Here is a 21336-nt window from a genome sequence, read left to right on the forward strand (position 1 = left end):
CAGTATTTAAATTTGGAGGCCCTACAGGTAGACAGTATTTAAATCTGGAGGCCCTACTATTTAAATCTGGAGATTGACTAATTCTTTGATACTGTTTTTATGAAGGGAAGCCAAATGCTTGTTGGTTTCAATCAATCAAATGCTACGGCGGCAACATGTTATACTGTTTTTGTCCAGACAGCATCAGATACACTAAAAGTATGGTAATTTGATCACATTAACCGTTACTCATCCAATCACATTAACCGATACTCATCCAATCACATTAACCGATACTCATCCAATCACATTAACCGTTACTCATCCAATCACATTAACCGTTACTCATCCAATCACATTGACCGATACTCATCCAATCACATTAACCGATACTCATCCAATCACATTAACCGTTACTCATCCAATCACATTAACCGTTACTCATCCAATCACATTAACCGATACTCCTCCAATCACATTAACCGATACTCCTCCAATCACATTAACCGATACTCCTCCAATCACATTAACCGATACCCATCCAATCACATTAACCGATACTCCTCCAATCACATTAACCGATACTCCTCCAATCACATTAACCGTTACTCATCCAATCACATTAACCGATACTCCTCCAATCACATTAACCGATACCCATCCAATCACATTAACCGATACTCATCCAATCACATTAACCGATACCCATCCAATCACATTAACCGATACTCTCTCACAAATGAAATAGAATGAAACATGACAATTTGAAAAATTAGCCACAGGAGTTTTTTTGTGCGAGAATAAAGACGACTTTCGAGTAGTAAGACATGTATAAAAGCAACAGATACCATTAATAAGAAGGGGCGAGAAGTGTCTTTTTTGGTGAGCTACCGAGTGGCTTGGACAGGGAAGCCCCATACTATTGTGGAGGACTTCATTCTCCCTGCTGCTGCATATATGGCTGGGACAATGCTGGGGGAAAAGGCCCCAAAAACTATACAGATAATTATTGCTTCGCATACAAGCCTTTGAATTATATAGTGGCGGCAGGTAGCCTAGTGATTAGAGCATTGGGCCAGTAACCGAAAGGTTGCTAGATTGAATCCCAGAGCTGACAAAGTAAAAATCTGTCATTCTGCCCCTGAACAAGGCAGTTAAACCACTGTTCCTAGGCTGTCATTGTAAATAAAAATTTGTTCTTAGCTGACTTGCCTAGTTAAAAGGTTTTAAAAAATTCAAGTACTGTAACTTGTCTTGCTCTGCCAAACAGATGATATGTGTGTGATACCAAGATCAAAATGTACAACCTCAGAAGATGTTGGGCTAGGTGTTGTACTGTATTTTACCATATACTGGAATTGATGCAGGGACCGGTTTGGGTTTTTACTTTACCTTCTATAACGGTATTTTAATATTTGGTTTGTTAAAATGTGATACGCTGTGTGTAAATGTCTGTTACAGCTGGATGAGTCAACAGACGTGGCCACAGCTCCTGGTATATGTCTGTTACAGCTGGATGAGTCAACAGGGCCTGGCACAGCTCCTGGTATATGTCTGTTACAGCTGGATGAGTCAACAGGGCCTGGCACAGCTCCTGGTATATGTCTGTTACAGCTGGATGAGTCAACAGGCCTGGCACAGCTCCTGGTATATGTCTGTTACAGCTGGATGAGTCAACAGACGTGGCCACAGCTCCTGGTATATGTCTGTTACAGCTGGATGAGTCAACAGGGCCTGGCACAGCTCCTGGTATATGTCTGTTACAGCTGGATGAGTCAACAGACGTGGCCACAGCTCCTGGTATATGTTCGTTACGTTTATGGGGGGGGGTCAATTAAGGAAGACATCCTCGACTGGAAACCAGGATACCCTAGAGGCTCTTGGGTACACTGCAGCATCCACCTAGAGGCTCTTGGGTACACTGCAGCATCCACCTAGAGGCTCTTGGGTACACTGCAGCATCCACAGAGAGGCTCTTGGGTACACTGCAGCATCCACCGAGAGGCTCTTGGGTACACTGCAGCATCCACAGAGAGGCTCTTGGGTACACTGCAGCATCCACCGAGAGGCTCTTGGGTACACTGCAGCATCCACAGAGAGGCTCTTGGGTACACTGCAGCATCCACAGAGAGGCTCTTGGGTACACTGCAGCATCCACCGAGAGGCTCTTGGGTACACTGCAGCATCCACTGAGAGGCTCTTGGGTACACTGCAGCATCCACAGAGAGGCTCTTGGGTACACTGCAGCATCCACCGAGAGGCTCTTGGGTACACTGCAGCATCCACCGAGAGGCTCTTGGGTACACTGCAGCATCCACCGAGAGGCTCTTGAGTACACTGCAGCATCCCCCTAGAGGCTCTTGGTTACACTGCAGCATCCACCGAGAGGCTCTTGGGTACACTGCAGCATCCACCGAGAGGCTCTTGGGTACACTGCAGCATCCACCGAGAGGCTCTTGAGTACACTGCAGCATCCCCCTAGAGGCTCTTGGTTACACTGCAGCATCCCCCTAGAGGCTCTTGGGTACACTGCAGCATCCCCCTAGAGGCTCTTGGTTACACTGCAGCATCCCCCTAGAGGCTCTTGGGTACACTGCAGCATCCCCCTAGAGGCTCTTGGTTACACTGCAGCATCCCCCTAGAGGCTCTTGGGTACACTGCAGCATCCCCCTAGAGGCTCTTGGTTACACTGCAGCATCCACCGAGAGGCTCTTGTTGCCAAGGGAATACCTGACCGCTTGAAGTAGGTTTTGGACACTACAGTGAAAATGGTTATCTTTGTTAGAGCAAGGCCCCTGAACTCTCCTGTATTTTATCCATTATGCAATGATATGGACAGCGACCATGTAACGCTTTTACAACATACAGAAGTGCGCTGGTTATTAAGGGGCAAAGTATTGACATGTTTGTTTTAAAAATTGAGAGACGAGCTTAAAGTTTTCTTTACTGACCATAATTATCACTTGTCTGACTGCTTGCATGATGACAAGTTTCTCACACGACTGGTCTATCTGGGTGATGTTTTTTATCGCCTGAATGATCAGAATCTACGATTACAGGAACTCTCCACAACTATATTCAATGTGCGGGACAAAATTGATGCTGTGATTAAAAAGTTGGAGCTCTTCTCTGTCTGCATTAACAAGGACGACGCACAGGTTGGAGCTCTTCTCTGTCTGCATTAAGAAGGACGACGCACAGGTTGGAGCTCTTCTCTGTCTGCATTAAGAAGGACGACGCACAGGTTGGAGCTCTTCTCTGTCTGCATTAACAAGGACGACGCACAGGTTGGAGCTCTTCTCTGTCTGCATTAACAAGGACGACGCACAGGTTGGAGCTCTTCTCTGTCTGCATTAACAAGGACGACGCACAGGTTGGAGCTCTTCTCTGTCTGCATTAAGAAGGGCGACGCACAGGTTGGAGCTCTTCTCTGTCTGCATTAACAAGGACGACGCACAGGTTGGAGCTCTTCTCTGTCTGCATTAACAAGGACGACGCACAGGTTGGAGCTCTTCTCTGTCTGCATTAACAAGGACGACGCACAGGTTGGAGCTCTTCTCTGTCTGCATTAACAAGGACGACGCACAGGTTGGAGCTCTTCTCTGTCTGCATTAAGAAGGACGACGCACAGGTTGGAGCTCTTCTCTGTCTGCATTAACAAGGACGACGCACAGGTTGGAGCTCTTCTCTGTCTGCATTAACAAGGACGACGCACAGGTTGGAGCTCTTCTCTGTCTGCATTAACAAGGACGACGCACAGGTTGGAGCTCTTCTCTGTCTGCATTAACAAGGACGACGCACAGGTTGGAGCTCTTCTCTGTCTGCATTAACAAGGACGACGCACAGGTTGGAGCTCTTCTCTGTCTGCATTAACAAGGACGACGCACAGGTTGGAGCTCCTCTCTGTCTGCATTAACAAGGACGACGCACAGGTTGGAGCTCTTCTCTGTCTGCATTAACAAGGACGACGCACAGGTTGGAGCTCTTCTCTGTCTGCATTAACAAGGACGACGCACAGGTTGGAGCTCTTCTCTGTCTGCATTAACAAGGACGACGCACAGGTCTCTCCATCATTGTATGACTTTTTGTGTGCAAATGAAATCAAGCTTACGGACAAAGTCAAATGTGATATAGCGAAGCACCGGAGTGAGTTGGGTTCGCAATTACGCAGGTACTTACCCGAAACGGACGACACAAACAACTGGATTCGTTATCCCTTTCATTCCCTGCCTCCAGTTCATTTACTGATATCTGAACAAGAGAGCCTCATTGAAATTGCAGCAAGCTGTTCTGTGAAAATTTAATTTAATCAGAAGTCACTGCCAGATTTCTGGATTGGGCTGTGCTCAGAGTTTCTTGCCTTGGCAAATCGAGCTGTTAAGACACTGATGCCCTTTCCAACCACATACCTATGTGAGAGTGGATTCTCGGCTGTGTGTGGAAAATGATTTAAAACTGAGACTCTTTCCAATACAACCCAAAATTGCAGAGTTATGTGCATCCTTTCAAGCACACTCTTCTCATTAACCTGTGGTGAGTTAATCACAATTAATGATGAACAAATAAAGATTTATATGTAAGATGGTTAAATAAAGAGCAAAATTATTGATTATTATTATATTATGGTTCTATAAGAGCTCTTGGTCACTTCCCATGAGCCGGGTTGTGACAAAAACTCACACTCAATCTTATCTAGTATAAATGTATCATATGGTGTATCGTGTGCGTGGCAGGCTTACAATGATGGCAAAAAACAACATTTGAGAGTGCGCTGACCCTGGTGCTAGAGGGGGTACAGCTGACCCTGGTGCTAGAGGGGGTCCGGGCAGCCGAGCGGAAATGGAGGAAAACTCGCCTCCCTGCGGACCTGGCATCCTTTCACTCCCTCCTCTCTACATTTTCCTCTTCTGTCTCTGCTGCTAAAGCCACTTTCTACCACTCTAAATTCCAAGCATCTGCCTCTAACCCTAGGAAGCTCTTTGCCACCTTCTCCTCCCTCCTGAATCCTCCTCCCCCCCCTCCTCCCTCTCTGCAGATGACTTCGTCAACCATTTTGAAAAGAAGGTCGACGACATCCGATCCTCGTTTGCTAAGTCAAACGACACCGCTGGTTCTGCTCACACTGCCCTACCCTGTGCTCTGACCTCTTTCTCCCCTCTCTCTCCAGATGAAATCTCGCGTCTTGTGACGGCCGGCCGCCCAACAACCTGCCCGCTTGACCCTATCCCCTCCTCTCTTCTCCAGACCATTTCCGGAGACCTTCTCCCTTACCTCACCTCGCTCATCAACTCATCCCTGACCGCTGGCTACGTCCCTTCCGTCTTCAAGAGAGCGAGAGTTGCACCCCTTCTGAAAAAACCTACACTCGATCCCTCCGATGTCAACTACTACAGACCAGTATCCCTTCTTTCTTTTCTCTCCAAAACTCTTGAACGTGCCGTCCTTGGCCAGCTCTCCCGCTATCTCTCTCATAATGACCTTCTTGATCCAAATCAGTCAGGTTTCAAGACTAGTCATTCAACTGAGACTGCTCTTCTCTGTATCACGGAGGCGCTCCGCACTGCTAAAGCTAACTCTCTCTCCTCTGCTCTCATCCTTCTAGACCTATCGGCTGCCTTCGATACTGTGAACCATCAGATCCTCCTCTCCACCCTCTCCGAGTTGGGCATCTCCGGCGCGGCCCACGCTTGGATTGCGTCCTACCTGACAGGTCGCTCCTACCAGGTGGCGTGGCGAGAATCTGTCTCCTCACCACGCGCTCTCACCACTGGCGTCCCCCAGGGCTCTGTTCTAGGCCCTCTCCTATTCTCGCTATACACCAAGTCACTTGGCTCTGTCATAACCTCACATGGTCTCTCCTATCATTGCTATGCAGACGACACACAATTAATCTTCTCCTTTCCCCCTTCTGATGACCAGGTGGCAAATCGCATCTCTGCATGTCTGGCAGACATATCAGTGTGGATGATGGATCACCACCTCAAGCTGAACCTCGGCAAGACGGAGCTGCTCTTCCTCCCGGGGAAGGACTGCCCGTTCCATGATCTCGCCATCACGGTTGACAACTCCATTGTGTCCTCCTCCCAGAGCGCTAAGAACCTTGGCGTGATCCTGGACAACACCCTGTCGTTCTCAACTAACATCAAGGCGGTGGCCCGTTCCTGGAGGTTCATGCTCTACAACATCCGTAGAGTACGACCCTGCCTCACACAGGAAGCAGCGCAGGTCCTAATCCAGGCACTTGTCATCTCCCGTCTGGATTACTGCAACTCGCTGTTGGCTGGGCTCCCTGCCTGTGCCATTAAACCCCTACAACTCATCCAGAACGCCGCAGCCCGTCTGGTGTTCAACCTTCCCAAGTTCTCTCACGTCACCCCACTCCTCCGCTCTCTCCACTGGCTTCCAGTTGAAGCTCGCATCCGCTACAAGACCATGGTGCTTGCCTACGGAGCTGTGAGGGGAACGGCACCTCAGTACCTTCAGGCTCTGATCAGGCCCTACACCCAAACAAGGGCACTGCGTTCATCCACCTCTGGCCTGCTCGCCTCCCTACCACTGAGGAAGTACAGTTCTCGCGCAGCCCAGTCAAAACTGTTCGCTGCTCTGGCCCCCCAATGGTGGAACAAACTCCCTCACGACGCCAGGACAGCGGAGTCAATCACCACCTTCCGGAGACACCTGAAACCCCACCTCTTTCAGGAATACCTAGGATAGGATAAAGTAATCCTTCTCACCCCCTTAAAAGATTTAGATGCACTATTGTAAAGTGGCTGTTCCACTGGATGTCTTAAGGTGAACACACCAATTTGTAAGTCGCTCTGGATAAGAGCGTCTGCTAAATGACTTAAATGTAAATGTAAATGGGTACAGCTGACCCTGGTGCTAGAGGAGGTAGAGCTGACCCTGGTGCTAGAGGGGGTACGCTGACCCTGGTGCTAGAGGGGGTACGCTGACCCTGGTGTGCTAGAGGGGGTACGCTGACCCTGGTGCTAGAGGGGGTTCAGCTGACCCTGGTGCTAGAGGGGGTACAAATGACCCTGGTGCTAGAGGGGGTACAGCTGACCCTGGTGCTAGAGGGGGTACAGCTGACCCTGGTGCTAGAGGGGGTACAGCTGACCCTGGTGCTAGAGGGGGTACAGATGACCCTGGTGCTAGAGGGGGTACAGCTGACCCTGGTGCTAGAGGGGGTACAAATGACCCTGGTGCTAGAGGAGGTACAGCTGGAGGTTGAATGTTTAAAAAACCCTGCTGTAGAACAACACATTACACTGGACCTATCTGGTGCGTGGGACAATAAAACCTGCTGTAGAACACATTACACTGGACCTATCTGGTGCGTGGGACAATAAAACCTGCTGTAGAACACATTACACTGGACCTATCTGGTGCCTGGGACAATAAAACCTGCTGTAGAACACATTACACTGGACCTATCTGGTGCCTGGGACAATAAAACCTGCTGTAGAACACATTACACTGGACCTATCTGGTGCCTGGGACAATAAAACCTGCAGTAGAACACATTACACTGGACCTATCTGGTGCCTGGGACAATAAAACCTGCTGTAGAACACATTACACTGGACCTATCTGGTGCCTGGGACAATAAAACCTGCTGTAGAACACATTACACTGGACCTATCTGGTGCCTGGGACAATAAAACCTGCAGTAGAACACATTACATTGGACCTATCTGGTGCGTGGGACAATAAAACCTGCAGTAGAACACATTACATTGGACCTATCTGGTGCCTGGGACAATAAAACATATTGTTCTTCACTGAAACTCTGTTTGCATCTCAAATTGCACCCTATTCCCTATATAGTGCACCACTTTTGACCAGGACCCATAGAAAGTAGTGCACTATGCAGGAAATAGGGTGCCTAGAAAGGGAAATAGCCATGTAGAAACCTTATTGACCCATGGTGAGTCTTGGTGACGAAGGAAAAGGCTTCAGGCCTACTTTTATGGTGCAAGTCCATACAGGATTAACCCCAGTGTTTTCACCCCAGTGTTTTACCCCAGTGTTTTACCCCAGTGTTTTTTCACCCCAGTGTTTTACCCCAGTGTTTTACCCCAGTGTTTGACCCCAGTGTTAGACCCCAGTGTTTTACCCCAGTGTTAGACCCCAGTGTTTTACCCCAGTGTTTAACCCCAGTGTTTCACCCCAGTGTTTTACCCCATTGTTTTACCCCAGTGTTTTCACCATAGTGTTTTACCCCAGTGTTTCACCCCAGTGTTTTACCCCAGTGTTTTACCCCAGTGTTTTACCCCAGTGTTTTACCCCAGTGTTTTCACCCCAGTGTTTTACCCCACCCCAGTGTTTCACCCCAGTGTTTTACCCCAGTGTTTTACCCCAGTGTTTTCACCTTGGTGTTTAACCCCAGTGTTTTACCCCAGTGTTTTTCACCCCAGTGTTTTCACCTTGGTGTTTAACCCCAGTATTTTACCCCAGTGTTTTACCCCACCCCAGTGTTTTACCCCAGTGTTTCACCCCAGTGTTTTACCCCAGTGTTTTACCCCAGTGTTTTACAACACCCCAGTGTTTTACCCCACCCCAGTGTTTTACCCCAGTGTTTTACCCCAGTGTTTTACCCCAGTGTTTTCACCCCAGTGTTTTCACCCCAGTGTTTTACCCCAGTGTTTTACCCCAGTGTTTAACCCCAGTGTTTTCACCCCAGTGTTTTACCCCAGTGTTTTACCCCAGTGTTTTACCCCACCCCAGTGTTTTACCCCACCCCAGTGTTTAACCCCAGTGTTTTACCCCAGTGTTTTACCCCACCCCAGTGTTTAACCCCAGTGTTTTACCCCAGTGTTTTACCCCAGTGTTTTACCCCACCCCAGTGTTTAACCCCAGTGTTTTACCCCAGTGTTTTCACCCCAGTGTTTTACCCCAGTGTTTTCACCCCAGTGTTTTCACCCCAGTGTTTTACCCCAGTGTTTTACCCCAGTGTTTCACCCCAGTGTTTCACCCCAGTGTTTTCACCATAGTGTTTTACCCCAGTGTTTTACCCCAGTGTTTTACCCCAGTGTTTTACCCCAGTGTATTACCCCAGTGTTTCACCCCAGTGTTTTCACCATAGTGTTTTACCCCAGTGTTTTACCCCAGTGTTTTCACCATAGTGTTTTACCCCAGTGTTTTACCCCAGTGTTTTACCCCAGTGTTTTCACCCCAGTGTTTTACCCCACCCCAGTGTTTTACCCCAGTGTTTTACCCCAGTGTTAGACCCCAGTGTTTTACCCCAGTGTTTTTACCCCAGTGTTTTACCCCAGTGTTTTACCCCAGTGTTTTACCCCGGTGTTTTACCCCAGTGTTTTACCCCAGTGTTTTACCCCAGTGTTTTACCCCAGTGTTAGACCCCAGTGTTTTACCCCAGTGTTTTACCCCAGTGTTTTACCCCAGTGTTTTACCCCAGTATTTCACCCCAGTGTTTTCACCATAGTGTTTTACCCCACCCCAGTGTTTTACCCCAGTGTTTTACCCCAGTGTTTCACCCCAGTGTTTTCACCATAGTGTTTTACCCCAGTGTTTTACCCCAGTGTTTTCACCATAGTGTTTTACCCCAGTGTTTTACCCCAGTGTTTCACCCCAGTGTTTTACCCCACCCCAGTGTTTTACCCCAGTGTTAGACCCCAGTGTTTTACCCCAGTGTTTTTACCCCAGTGTTTTTACCCCAGTGTTTTACCCCAGTGTTAGACCCCAGTGTTTTACCCCAGTGTTTTACCCCAGTGTTTCACCCCAGTGTTTTACCCCAGTGTTTCACCCCAGTGTTTTACCCCAGTGTTAGACCCCAGTGTTTTACCCCAGTGTTTTACCCCAGTGTTTCACCCCAGTGTTTTACCCCAGTGTTTTACCCCAGTGTTTTACCCCAGTGTTTTTACCCCAGTGTTTTTACCCCAGTGTTAGACCCCAGTGTTTTACCCCAGTGTTAGACCCCAGTGTTTTACCCCGGTGTTTTACCCCGGTGTTTTACCCACAAGGCTCAGACTTTTCTGTTTCCATCTACGTGGGTCGGCGCCCATGTCTCACTGGGCCATGGCTCCAGCGGGCCTGCTCTCACTTGGGGCCAAGGCCAGACCACTGGTACTTTTCAGCTACCATTTACATAACATTGGCTGACTGTAAACTTTAACACCTTCTCACAAAGCAACTGTTTTGATTATGCAGAGGTGTTGAATCTGCTCTTCTCAATTCCTCACCGTCAGCCCTAGATATGGAAACAAAATGTCCCTAGTATAACATAAGGGTGTATCAACTACTATAACAAAGCTAATCTAATTTTATTCGTCACATGCACAGACTACAATGGGTGGAGACTTAAGCTTGAAATGCTTGCTGACAAGCCCATCCTAACAATAGAGAGTTAAATAATTATAATAGAAAGAAAAATAGTAACACAAGAGGATTAAAATACACAAGAATGGAGCTATATACAGGAAGTACCAGATCAATGTGGAGCTATATACAGGAAGTACCAGATCAATGTGGAGCTATATACAGGAAGTACCAGATCAATGTGGAGCTATATACAGGAAGTACCAGATCAATGTGGAGCTATATACAGGAAGTACCAGATCAATGTGGAGCTATATACAGAAAGTACCAGATCAATGTGGAGCTATATACAGGAAGTACCAGATCAATGTGGAGCTATATACAGGAAGTACCAGATCAATGTGGAACTATATACAGGAAGTACCAGTACCAGATCAATGTGGAGCTATATACAGGGAGTACCAGATCAATGTGGAGCTATATACAGGGAGTACCAGATCGATGTGGAGCTATATACAGGAAGTACCAGATCAATGTGGAGCTATATACAGGAAGTACCAGATCAATGTGGAGCTATATACAGGAAGTACCAGATCAATGTGGAGCTATATACAGGGAGAACCAGTATCAGATCAATGTGGAGCTATATACAGGGAGAACCAGTATCAGATCAATGTGGAGCGATATACAGGAAGTACCAGATCAATGTGGAGCTATATACAGGAAGTACCAGATCAATGTGGAGCGATATACAGGGAGTACCAGTACCAGATCAGTGTGGAGCTATATACAGGAAGTACCAGTACCAGATCAATGTGGAGCTATATACAGGGAGTACCAGTACCAGATCAATGTGGAGCTATATACAGGAAGTACCAGATCAATGTGGAGCTATATACAAGGAGTACCAGATCAATGTGGAGCTATATACAGGAAGTATTACTTTGGTGCCTTGTTGCAAACAGGATGCATGTTTTGGAATATTTGTATTTCTTTTGACTCTGTCATTTAGGTTAGTATTGTGGAGTCTCTACAATGTTGTTGATCCATCCTCAGTTCTCTCTTGTCACAGCCATTAAACTCTGTAACTGTTTTAAAGTCACCATTGACCTCATGGAGAAATCACTGAACAGTTTCTTTCCTCTCTGGCAACTGAGTTAGGAAGGAAGCCTGTATCTTTGATGTGACTGGGTGTATTGATACACCATCCAAAGTGTAATTAATAACTTCAAGTTAAAAGGGATATACAATACCTCTGGTTGTTTTAGCAGGGCTACTTAAAAATCAAGAACCTTGGCTTGTATATACATAACAAACATGATAATTTGGTGCCCTTCTTTGCGAGGCATTGGAAAACCTGCCTGGTCTTTGTGTTTGAATCTGTGTTTGAAATTCAAGCCTCAACTGAGGGACCTTACAGATAATTGTATGTGTGGGGTACAGAGACGAGGTAGTCATTCAAAAATCATGTCAACCCTCCTGCTGTGTTCCGGTCGAATTCGATCGGTTTACAAGTTCTCTCTAAAAAAATGGAGTTAATTTAATCTGACTGTGATAAGGTTCCATGACTTTGTCCACACAGGGCATCTAAACACACAAAACACATTTTGATGATTTTCATTACATTTTAGGTGTTTTATTTAACTTTTTTTTTTGACCGGTGTTCCCGGTCAAAAATGACCAGTCATTAGAAATTAATGGGTGAGACTACAATTAGTGTATAAAATTGAGTTCAGGCACATGCCCATTCATCAGATGGACACACTTCTTCTCCCAGACCCCCAGATGCATGTGTGTTTGAGCAAACACACACACACACACACACCTCACTCCCCTTCTTGGCTTCCATGGCAACCCCGACAGGAACCTTTCCCCAATAGAATCTTTCCCCCACAGGAACCACGCCTGTTGGCTTTCTCACAAACGATCGCAACATTGTTTCAATAATATATATCACTTTTCTCGCAGCTCTGGTATATAAAGCTTATTTGAGGCCTTGCTCACAATTAATTCTGTGGCAGCACAATGACCAAACGATATGCTGTATATGTGAGGCTCTTGATCATATCTTTGATCGTGACACTGGTTTAGGAGGAGAGAGGCCAGGAAACTGACAGTGAAGATGCATTAGAGGAGGTCCTTGTTAAACTTTGACAAAAAAGTAGTCTATGATAAATAGCACAATATGTTTCATCTGAGTATTTGTTATTGTCAAAATAATCCATACATTATGCTTTTCTTTTTTTTAAACTCAAAAACGAGTTCAATGAGGCCTACAGGCCTAAAATAGCAAATGGAAGTTCAAAACTTGTAATGTTCACAAGAACATAAGTTGATAAAAAGATCTAACATAACATTAGGTGACAAAATATGTATTATTATGGATTTATAATCAGCTATAATGGGGCGGTCATTTTGGACCGGGAACACGGAATGACTTAACATGAAACGAACACAACAGGAGGGTTAAACACTATTATTGCCCACAGCGTGAGTCCATACAACTTACTATGTGAATTGTTAAGCACTTTTTTTTAAAACTCCTGATCATATTTAGGCTTTCCCTAACAAGACATTACAGCTTTTATTTGTTTTAATGAATTTGTAAAATGTCTTACAAACATAATTTGACATTGACATTAAATCGGGAATTGTGTGTAGGTCAGTGAAAAAAAATATATATATATATATTTTTTAGAGATTTGAAATTCAGGCTGTAACAAAAAACAATGTGGAAAAAGTTTGAATACTTTCTGAACCCTTTATGGAGGGTTCTACCGAAAATCCTTTTATCGTTGAAGGTTTCTTCCTAGAACCGTCTATGAACGTTTCTACCAGCCTTTCAATGTCATTCTTTATGACAATATTTACATATATCATAAGGCCTTTATATAAAGGTCTAGTTATACCCAAACACAGTGGTGTTAAGAATCTGCTGATTTTACAGGCCCCATATCAGGCCTGCAAGTCACATTATGCTGGATTGCAAAGTGATGTGTTATTCCTACAGGAATCCAGCCAGAGTGAGAATATCTAACATCTGGAACTTTTAATAAGCTGTAACCTTCATTCAGAATGACTGTCAGTGTCGGATAGATTTAGTAAGGAGAATAAATCATCTAAACTAGAACAACTAGAACACATTTTAGTAACAGGTGCCATAACTCCAACTACTAACAGATTTGATTATTTTAGAAAAAGATATGTTATTTATCTTTGTGAAACATAAGAGTTAATCAACCAATCTACGTTTTTTTTTCCTCAAATTTAACTAGGTAAATCAGTTAAGAATATATTCAGTTTTACAATGACGGCCTACCGGGGAACAGTTGGTTAACTTGCCTTGTTCAGGGGGCAGAACAACAGATTTTTACCTTGTCAGCCCGGGGATTCGATCTTGCAATCTTTCAGTTACTAGTCCAACGCTCTAACAACGAGACTACCTGCCTCTAACCACGAGACTACCTGCCTCTAACCACGAGACTACCTGCCTCTAACCACGAGACTACCTGCCGCCGCGAGTAGCAAAAACACAGATATTGAAACAAAACAATTCTGAAAAGTCACCCTGCAACAGTGCTGAGAAATGTGACAATGAGGACGTTGTTAGAGGGTTTTTACTCTAAACAAAATATTTAAAAAATGACACAATCACACTGGTTATTAAACACCAAGACAGGGATTATTTGACACGGCTGAGTGTTAAACTTGATTTAACTTCTAAATCAACACTATAAATGTTTACACTGGAAAATGACAACGCCTCTTTTTTTTTTTCTCGTAAAAGTGTAGAAGCTGTCGGTTCGAGAGCCGATGCTTCCGGTACCGTTTGCCACATGGAAACAGAATAAACAGGTGCCGATGTGTGTCATGACCAGCCTTTCAAAGCACTTCATAATTACAGATGTAAGTGCTACAGGGTAATAGTCATTGTGGCAGGTTACCTTGGGAACAGGGACAATGGTGGTCAGCTTGAAACCTGTTGGGATTACAACCTGGGAGAGATTGACACCGGTGTTACAGTTGAAAGCAGCACTACAGTAGATTGTTAGTGCGGTGTAGATTTAAAAGGTGTTTCACCCTCCATGGTTAACACTATATGTGAGCCTACAGGTTAGATAATACCATGCAGTGATTATAAGGGAATGAATGAAATGCCCAGGTGCTCTCACGAGTAAAGGTGAAGGGCATTGACATATCACAATGGTGAAGGACATTGACATATCACAAAGGTGAAGGACATTGACATATCAATGGTGAAGGGGATTGACATATCACAATGGTGAAGGGCATTGACATATCACAAAGGGCATTGACATATCACAAAGGTGAAGGGCATGGTCATATCACAATGGTGAAGGACATTGACATATCAATGGTGAAGGACATTGACATATTGTCTGTGTCTCAAATGGCATCATTTTCCCTTTATAGTAGGCTAGTGCACTACTTTTGACCAGGTCCCATAGGGTAGTGCACATAGGCTAGTGCACTACTTTTGACCAGGTCCCATAGGGTAGTGCACATAGGGTAGTGCACTACTTTTGACCAGGTCCCATAGGGTAGTGCACATAGGCTAGTGCACTACTTTTGACCAGGTCCCATAGGGTAGTGCACATAGGGTAGTGTACTACTTTTGACCAGGTCCCATAGGGTAGTGCACATAGGGTAGTGTACTACTTTTGACCAGGTCCCATAGGGTAGTGCACATAGGGTAGTGCACTACTTTTGACCAGGTCCCATAGGGTAGTGCACATAGGGTAGTGCACTACTTTTGACCAGGTCCCATAGGGTAGTGCACATAGGGTAGTGTACTACTTTTGACCAGGTCCCATAGGGTAGTGCACATAGGGTAGTGCACTACTTTTGACCAGGTCCCATAGGGTAGTGCACATAGGGTAGTGTACTACTTTTGACCAGGTCCCATAAGGTAGTGCACATAGGGTAGTGCACTACTTTTTCATAGGGTAGGGCACAACAGAGGGAATAGGGTGTCATTTGGGACTTAGATGTACTGTATGATGCATGTCAGGGAGAGGATCCATAAATAATGAATCTGTGTGGCCATTCATCTCCATTCACAAAGCAGGAAGAAGTGTCCTGCAACACATCTCAAGCCAGAACACACACATACAGTATATCACACATATCACAGACCAGAATCACCATCCCAGTCAGAGCCCTGCTCTTCCCAAGATGAGGTTTATTAGCAACAGCCGAAGAACCGTGACAGACAGACAGACAGACAGACAGACAGACAGACAGACAGACAGACAGACAGACAGACAGACAGACAGACAGACAGACAGACAGACAGACAGACAGACAGACAGACAGACAGACAGACAGACAGACAGAGACATAGAGTGACAGACAGATAGAGAGAGAGACATAGAGAGAGAGAGACAGACAGAGACATAGAGAGGCAGACAGACAGACAGACAGACAGACAGACAGACAGACAGACAGACAGACAGACAGACAGACAGACAGACAGACAGACAGACAGACAGACAGACAGACAGACAGACAGACAGACAGACAGACAGACAGACAGACAGACAGACAGACGGAGACAGGGAGACCGATAGAGATAGAGACAGACAGAGATAGAGACAGAGACATAGAGAGAGAGAGAGAGACAGACAGACAGATAGAGACAGAGACATAGAGAGAGAGAGAGACACATAGAGAGACAGACAGAGATAGAGACAGAGACATAGAGAGACAGACAGAGATAGAGACAGAGACATAGAGAGAGAGAGACAGACAGACAGATAGAGACATAGAGAGAGACAGACAGATAGAGACATAGAGAGAGACAGACAGAGTCATCTCTGTATAACCAGATTAGTATAGGTTGAAGCAGGTTGTTTAAGGGGTTTATGGAGAAGATTGACCATTATTCCCAGCAGCCTCAGTACAGAGCCATGGACGCAAGGCAGAGTGTGTGTGTGTGTGTGTGTGTGTGTGTGTGTGTGTGTGTGTGTGTGTGTGTGTGTGTGTGTGTGTGTGTGTGTGTTCTCACCAAAGCCAACAAGCAGCCATAATAATTGCAGTAGCACCATATGTGGTGGATTAGTAGTTAGCGTGGGGGGTCAGGAAGAAAATGACAAAGATTAGGTGTCCTCAGACAGCGATAGATGATTCAGAGAGATTAACCATATAAAGGACAGATTACGACCCAGTGAAGGGGAGAGGGAGGAGGGGGTACTGCCCTGCAATCAGACAGTAAAGTTATGCAACAGCACAAGTTTAATTGTTTTATTTATTTAACGAGGCAAGTCAGTTATTAAGAACAAATTCTTATGTACAATGACGGCCCTGCCCCGACCAAACCCTCCCCTAACCCGGACACAGCTGGGCAAAATTGTGCGCCGCACTATGAGATTCCCAATCACGGACGGTTGTGATATAGCCCAGGATCGAACCAGGGTCTGTAGTGACACCTCTAGCACTGAGATGCAGAGCCTTATACCGCTGTGATACCGTCTGGAATCGAACCAGGGTCTGTAGTACCTTAGACCGCTGTGATACAGCCTGGAATGGAACCAAGGTCTGTAGTGACGCCTCTAGAACTAAGATGCAGAACCTTAGACCGCTGTGATACCGTCTGGAATCGAACCAGGGTCTGTAGTACCTTAGACCGCTGTGATACCGCCTGGAATGGAACCAGGGTCTGTAGTACCTTAGACCGCTGTGATACCGTCTGGAATCGAACCAGGGTCTGTAGTACCTCAGACCACTGTGATACAGCCTGGAATGGAACCAGGGTCTGTAGTGACGCCTCTAGCACTGAGATGCAGAGCCTTAGACCGCCGCACCACTCTAGAGGCCCTCATTACAAGAGTGTAAGGTAGAAGCCAAGTGCACTAACTAGAAAATGGCAGTTACTGTAGTAGATAGAGAATGAGTGCTTCCCCAATGGAACCCTATAGTCTATACTCTATACCCTAAACCCTATACCCTAAACCCTATACCCTATACCATAAACCCTATACCCTATACCATAAACCCTATACCCTATACCGTAAACCCTATACCATAAACCCTATACCCTATACCATAAACCCTATACCATAGACCCTATACCCTATACCATAAACCCTATACCCTACACTATAAACCCTATACCATAAACCCTAAACCCTATACCATAAACCATACACCCTAAACCCTATACCCTATACCCTATACCTTCCTACTATTGAGTTGCACCCCCCCATCCCCCCTTTTTGCCCTCAGAACAGTGCTTCCCACAGTTGGCTGTATGTCCTTTGAGTGGTGGACCATTCTTGATACACAGGAAACTGAAAAACCCAGCAGCGTTGCAGTTCTTGATACACACAGGAAACTGAAAAACCCAGCAGCGTTGCAGTTCTTGATACACTCAAACCGGTGCGCCTGGCACCTACTACCAAACCCAGTTCAAAGACACTTCAATATTTTGTCTTGTTCATTCACTCTCTGAATGGCACACAAACACAATCCATGTCTCAATTGTCTCAAGGCTTAAAAATCCTTCTTTAACTCGTCTCCTCCCCTTCATCTACACTGATTGAAGTGGATTTAACAAGTGACATCAATAAGGGATCATATCTTTCACCTGGATTCACCTGGTCAGTCTATGTCCTGGAAAGAGTTGTAATGTTTTGTACACACTGTGTAGAGTTTAATTTGGGACCTTGTCCTGCAGATCTGCAATCCTCCAAATCTCCCAGACCATATGGGGATATGATGGGAAATGAAGAAACATGAAAATTGATCCCTGCATGTGCAACTGAAGCAGGGTAGGATAGGGTAGGTAAGGGTAGTGTAGGGTAGTGTAGTGTAGTGTAGTGTAGGATAGTGTTGGGTAGTGTAGGGTATATTAGGGTGGGGTAGAATAGGCTAGGGTAGGGTTTTGGTAGTGTAGGGTAGGGTAGGGTAGAGTAGGGTAGGGTAAGGTTGGGTAGGATAGGGTAGTGTAGGGTAGGAGAGAGTAGGGTAGGGTAGAGTAGGGTAGGGTAGAGTAGAGTAGGGTAGAGTAGAGTAGGGTAGTGTAAGGTAGGGCAGGGTAGAGTAGGGTAGGGTAGAGAGTAGGGTAGGGTAGAGTAGGGTAGGGTAGTGTAGGGTAGGGCAGGGTAGAGTAGGGTAGGGTAGAGTAGGGTAGGGTAGTGTAGGGTAGGGCAGGGTAGAGTAGAGTAGAGTAGGGTAGTGTTGTGTAGGGTAGGGTAGGGTAGAGTAGGGTAGGGTAGTGTAGGGTAGGGCAGGGTAGAGTAGGGTAGGGTAGGGTAGTGTTGTGTAGGGTAGAGTAGGGTAGGGTGGGGCAGGCTAGGTTAGGGTAGAGTAGGGTAGGGTAGGGCAGGGTAGAGTAGGGTAGATTAGGGTTGTGTTGGGTAGTGTAGGGTAGGGTAGAGTAGGGTAGATTGGGGGCGGCAGCGTAGCCTAGTGGTTAGAGCGTTGGACTAGTAACCGCAAGGTTGTGAGTTCAAACCCCCGAGCTGACAAGGTACAAATCTGTCGTTCTGCCCCTGAACAGGCAGTTAACCCACTGTTCCCAGGCCGTCATTGAAAATAAGAATATGTTCTTAACTGACTTGCCTGGTTAAATAAAGGTACAATTTAAAAAGAATTAGGGTAGGGAGGGTTTGTTAGTGTAGTGTAGTGTAGTGTAGTGGGTAGATTAGGGTAGGATCGATTAGGGTAGGGTATGGTTGGGTAGTGTAGGTTAGTGTATGGTAGAGTAGAGTAGAGTAGAGTAGTGTAGGGTAGGGTACTGAAGTGGTCAAAAGTAGTGCACTATATAGGGAAGAGGGTGCCATTTGGGACGCCTACTAGAACAAGGGGAATCAGGAATGATCTAGGACCTAACCCCATTTAACTGATTATATATAATAGAGTCTAGATTATTATGTACAAAACATCAGAATACTTCCTGAACCCTGTAGCCAGGTGACTCTATCGGCTCGTCCCAAATGGCACCCCATTCCCTATATAGTGCACTACTTTAGACTAGGGCCCATGGGCTCAGGTGACAAATGGTGCCCTACAGAGATCTTACATTGAGCAAGGTTTGCTACAAGCAGGAAAATAATCATGCAGCAACAGGAAATGTGAATTAATGGAAGTTACAAGCCTCAAAAGGCTTTTTAAACCTCAAATACACAACACATTTTACATGTGTTGCTTTGCAGGAACGTTATCCTGTAACAAGGTGATCAAATAAAGATCCTACATCTGTATATAGGGAATATGGTGCCATTATCAATAAACAATCCCTTTTAGTTAATACCTACAATCACACTCTCCCAATGATTCATTTGACAGTCATTTTAAACCCATAGTTGTTTATATGATAGAGATAGTGTATTATATTTCATGATGTGGATTCTGGTCTATCTGAGCTTCAAGAAAAGGAAAGTACCATGGCCTATCCTACTCTATATCAACCCAGCATCACTTTCAGATAATAACTCTGATCACACTGCCGACTGGTTCACTCACAGACATTTAAATCCAGGGTGTGTCTACTGTCTATTCCATCCCATCTTTAATCTATTGAATAACGTTAATATTCGGATTACACTAGAGGGAAATTACTATGGCCTGTGAAGAAGGGTTGACTGAACTGTGTGTATAGATAAACATTTTACTAAATGCAATTTTCATTTCTTATTACGGAGCTCTACAGTGCGACCATTTTAATCGCATATGCGCCTAAATATTTTTGCTGGAATTTTAATTTAGGAGCACCAGTGCGCATAAAAGCATTAAGGATTCTAGCTTTAACAAATCAAATACTTTTTTTATTGTGCTCCTAAATGTCATTGTGTGCGCCTACATTTGTCAATTTAGGCGCACACGTGCTCCTAAATGTCATTGTGTGCGCCTACATTTTTCAATTTAGGCGCACACGTGCTCCTAGTAAAACCTGCCAGTTTAGAGCCCTGCTATGTTCTGCTCCCAGGCCCAGGAATGTACTATATGATTGGAACTAATGATTTAATAGTGCAGTCGTAAGACCAACATTTGTTTTCCAAGTACAAACACACATTTGCACCTTGACGGCACAGTCATTAAGCTCAAGTTGTTTGTGATATATCAATCAATCCAGACAATTGTATTGGACCAGGTCTATAACCCAGTTGACTAAATACATTATGAATCGAAAATTCCGATGATAAAATCAACCTTACCGATTCTAAGGACTTGCTGCCAACTCAGCCAAAACTCTGCCATCAAGTAAAGCAGCGAAAACAACAGTCCTTTCCTTTTCGCCATGGTACTCGCTCCAAAATAAAAATGAACATTGATGTCTGTCTTTTCTTTCTTTTTGCTTTTAATTCATGCTGATATCTTGCCACTTCTCGTATCCGTATCAAACAGAAATCGACATCCGACCCACATTTTTCCTCTTATACATTATTGTTGAGAGAAATAAAAACACTAATTTTCTCCTTTTGGAATAGTTCCTTATAAAACTCAGAATGAGACACGTTTTCCAATTCTAGAATCCCATTTGTGTTAGCAGTTTTTGACTCCCCATTTCAGATAGTCCCGAAAACAATGTATCTCCTCTTTCATCGTTGGCAGCGTATACTTGGAACAGTGCTGCGAGCGTCTCCCCTGTGCGCTCACTCAATTGAGGGCACCGCCAAGCCGGTGTTGATCCGCAAACATGGATACGTTCAGAAGATTAACTTCAAATCTGGCTACAGCCGACCTCGACAACTCGTCTTTGCTTTAGTACACCGAGGAATGATTAAATCTTTGCTCCAGTCGTGATGGGAAACGCAGATCTAATCTTCAGAATAGTCGTTGCTGCTAACGCTCCGGGAAGATTAACCACGGAGGGAGTCAGGCTATACTTCTCCTCTCTCTGCCACAGCCCGATAAAAAAAAGAAACCCACGTTACTTGGCTTTTCCATAGTTTACCTACTTTCAAAAGAAGAGGGGTTTGACTATTCTAACAGTTTTGTTGGAGAGACAAGGGATCTGAGGACAGGGGGGATTTGGGTAAATCTATCTGCTTTTATCTTATTTGTTGTAGGGCACATATTTTTTTACCTGCTGATGCCCGTGTTCATTCATTCTAC

General features: G+C 45.2%; 1 protein-coding gene across 2 annotated transcripts in view; it reads right to left on the minus strand.

Annotated features, from left to right (window-relative positions):
- The window catches only part of LOC115126039 (glutamate receptor ionotropic, kainate 1), a 125388-nt gene extending 104312 nt beyond the window's left edge, over nt 1–21076 (minus strand). For both annotated transcript variants that reach the window (XM_065024180.1, XM_065024179.1), the window contains exon 1: nt 20436–21076. In XM_065024180.1, coding sequence (XP_064880252.1) covers nt 20436–20520 — 85 coding nt within the window. In that variant the 5' untranslated portion in view covers nt 20521–21076. The remainder of the gene's footprint in view (nt 1–20435) is intronic.
- Between the last annotated feature and the right edge of the window lie 260 nt (nt 21077–21336).

Source organism: Oncorhynchus nerka, linkage group LG11 (genome assembly GCF_034236695.1).
Source record: "Oncorhynchus nerka isolate Pitt River linkage group LG11, Oner_Uvic_2.0, whole genome shotgun sequence".
NCBI lineage: Eukaryota > Metazoa > Chordata > Actinopteri > Salmoniformes > Salmonidae > Oncorhynchus > Oncorhynchus nerka.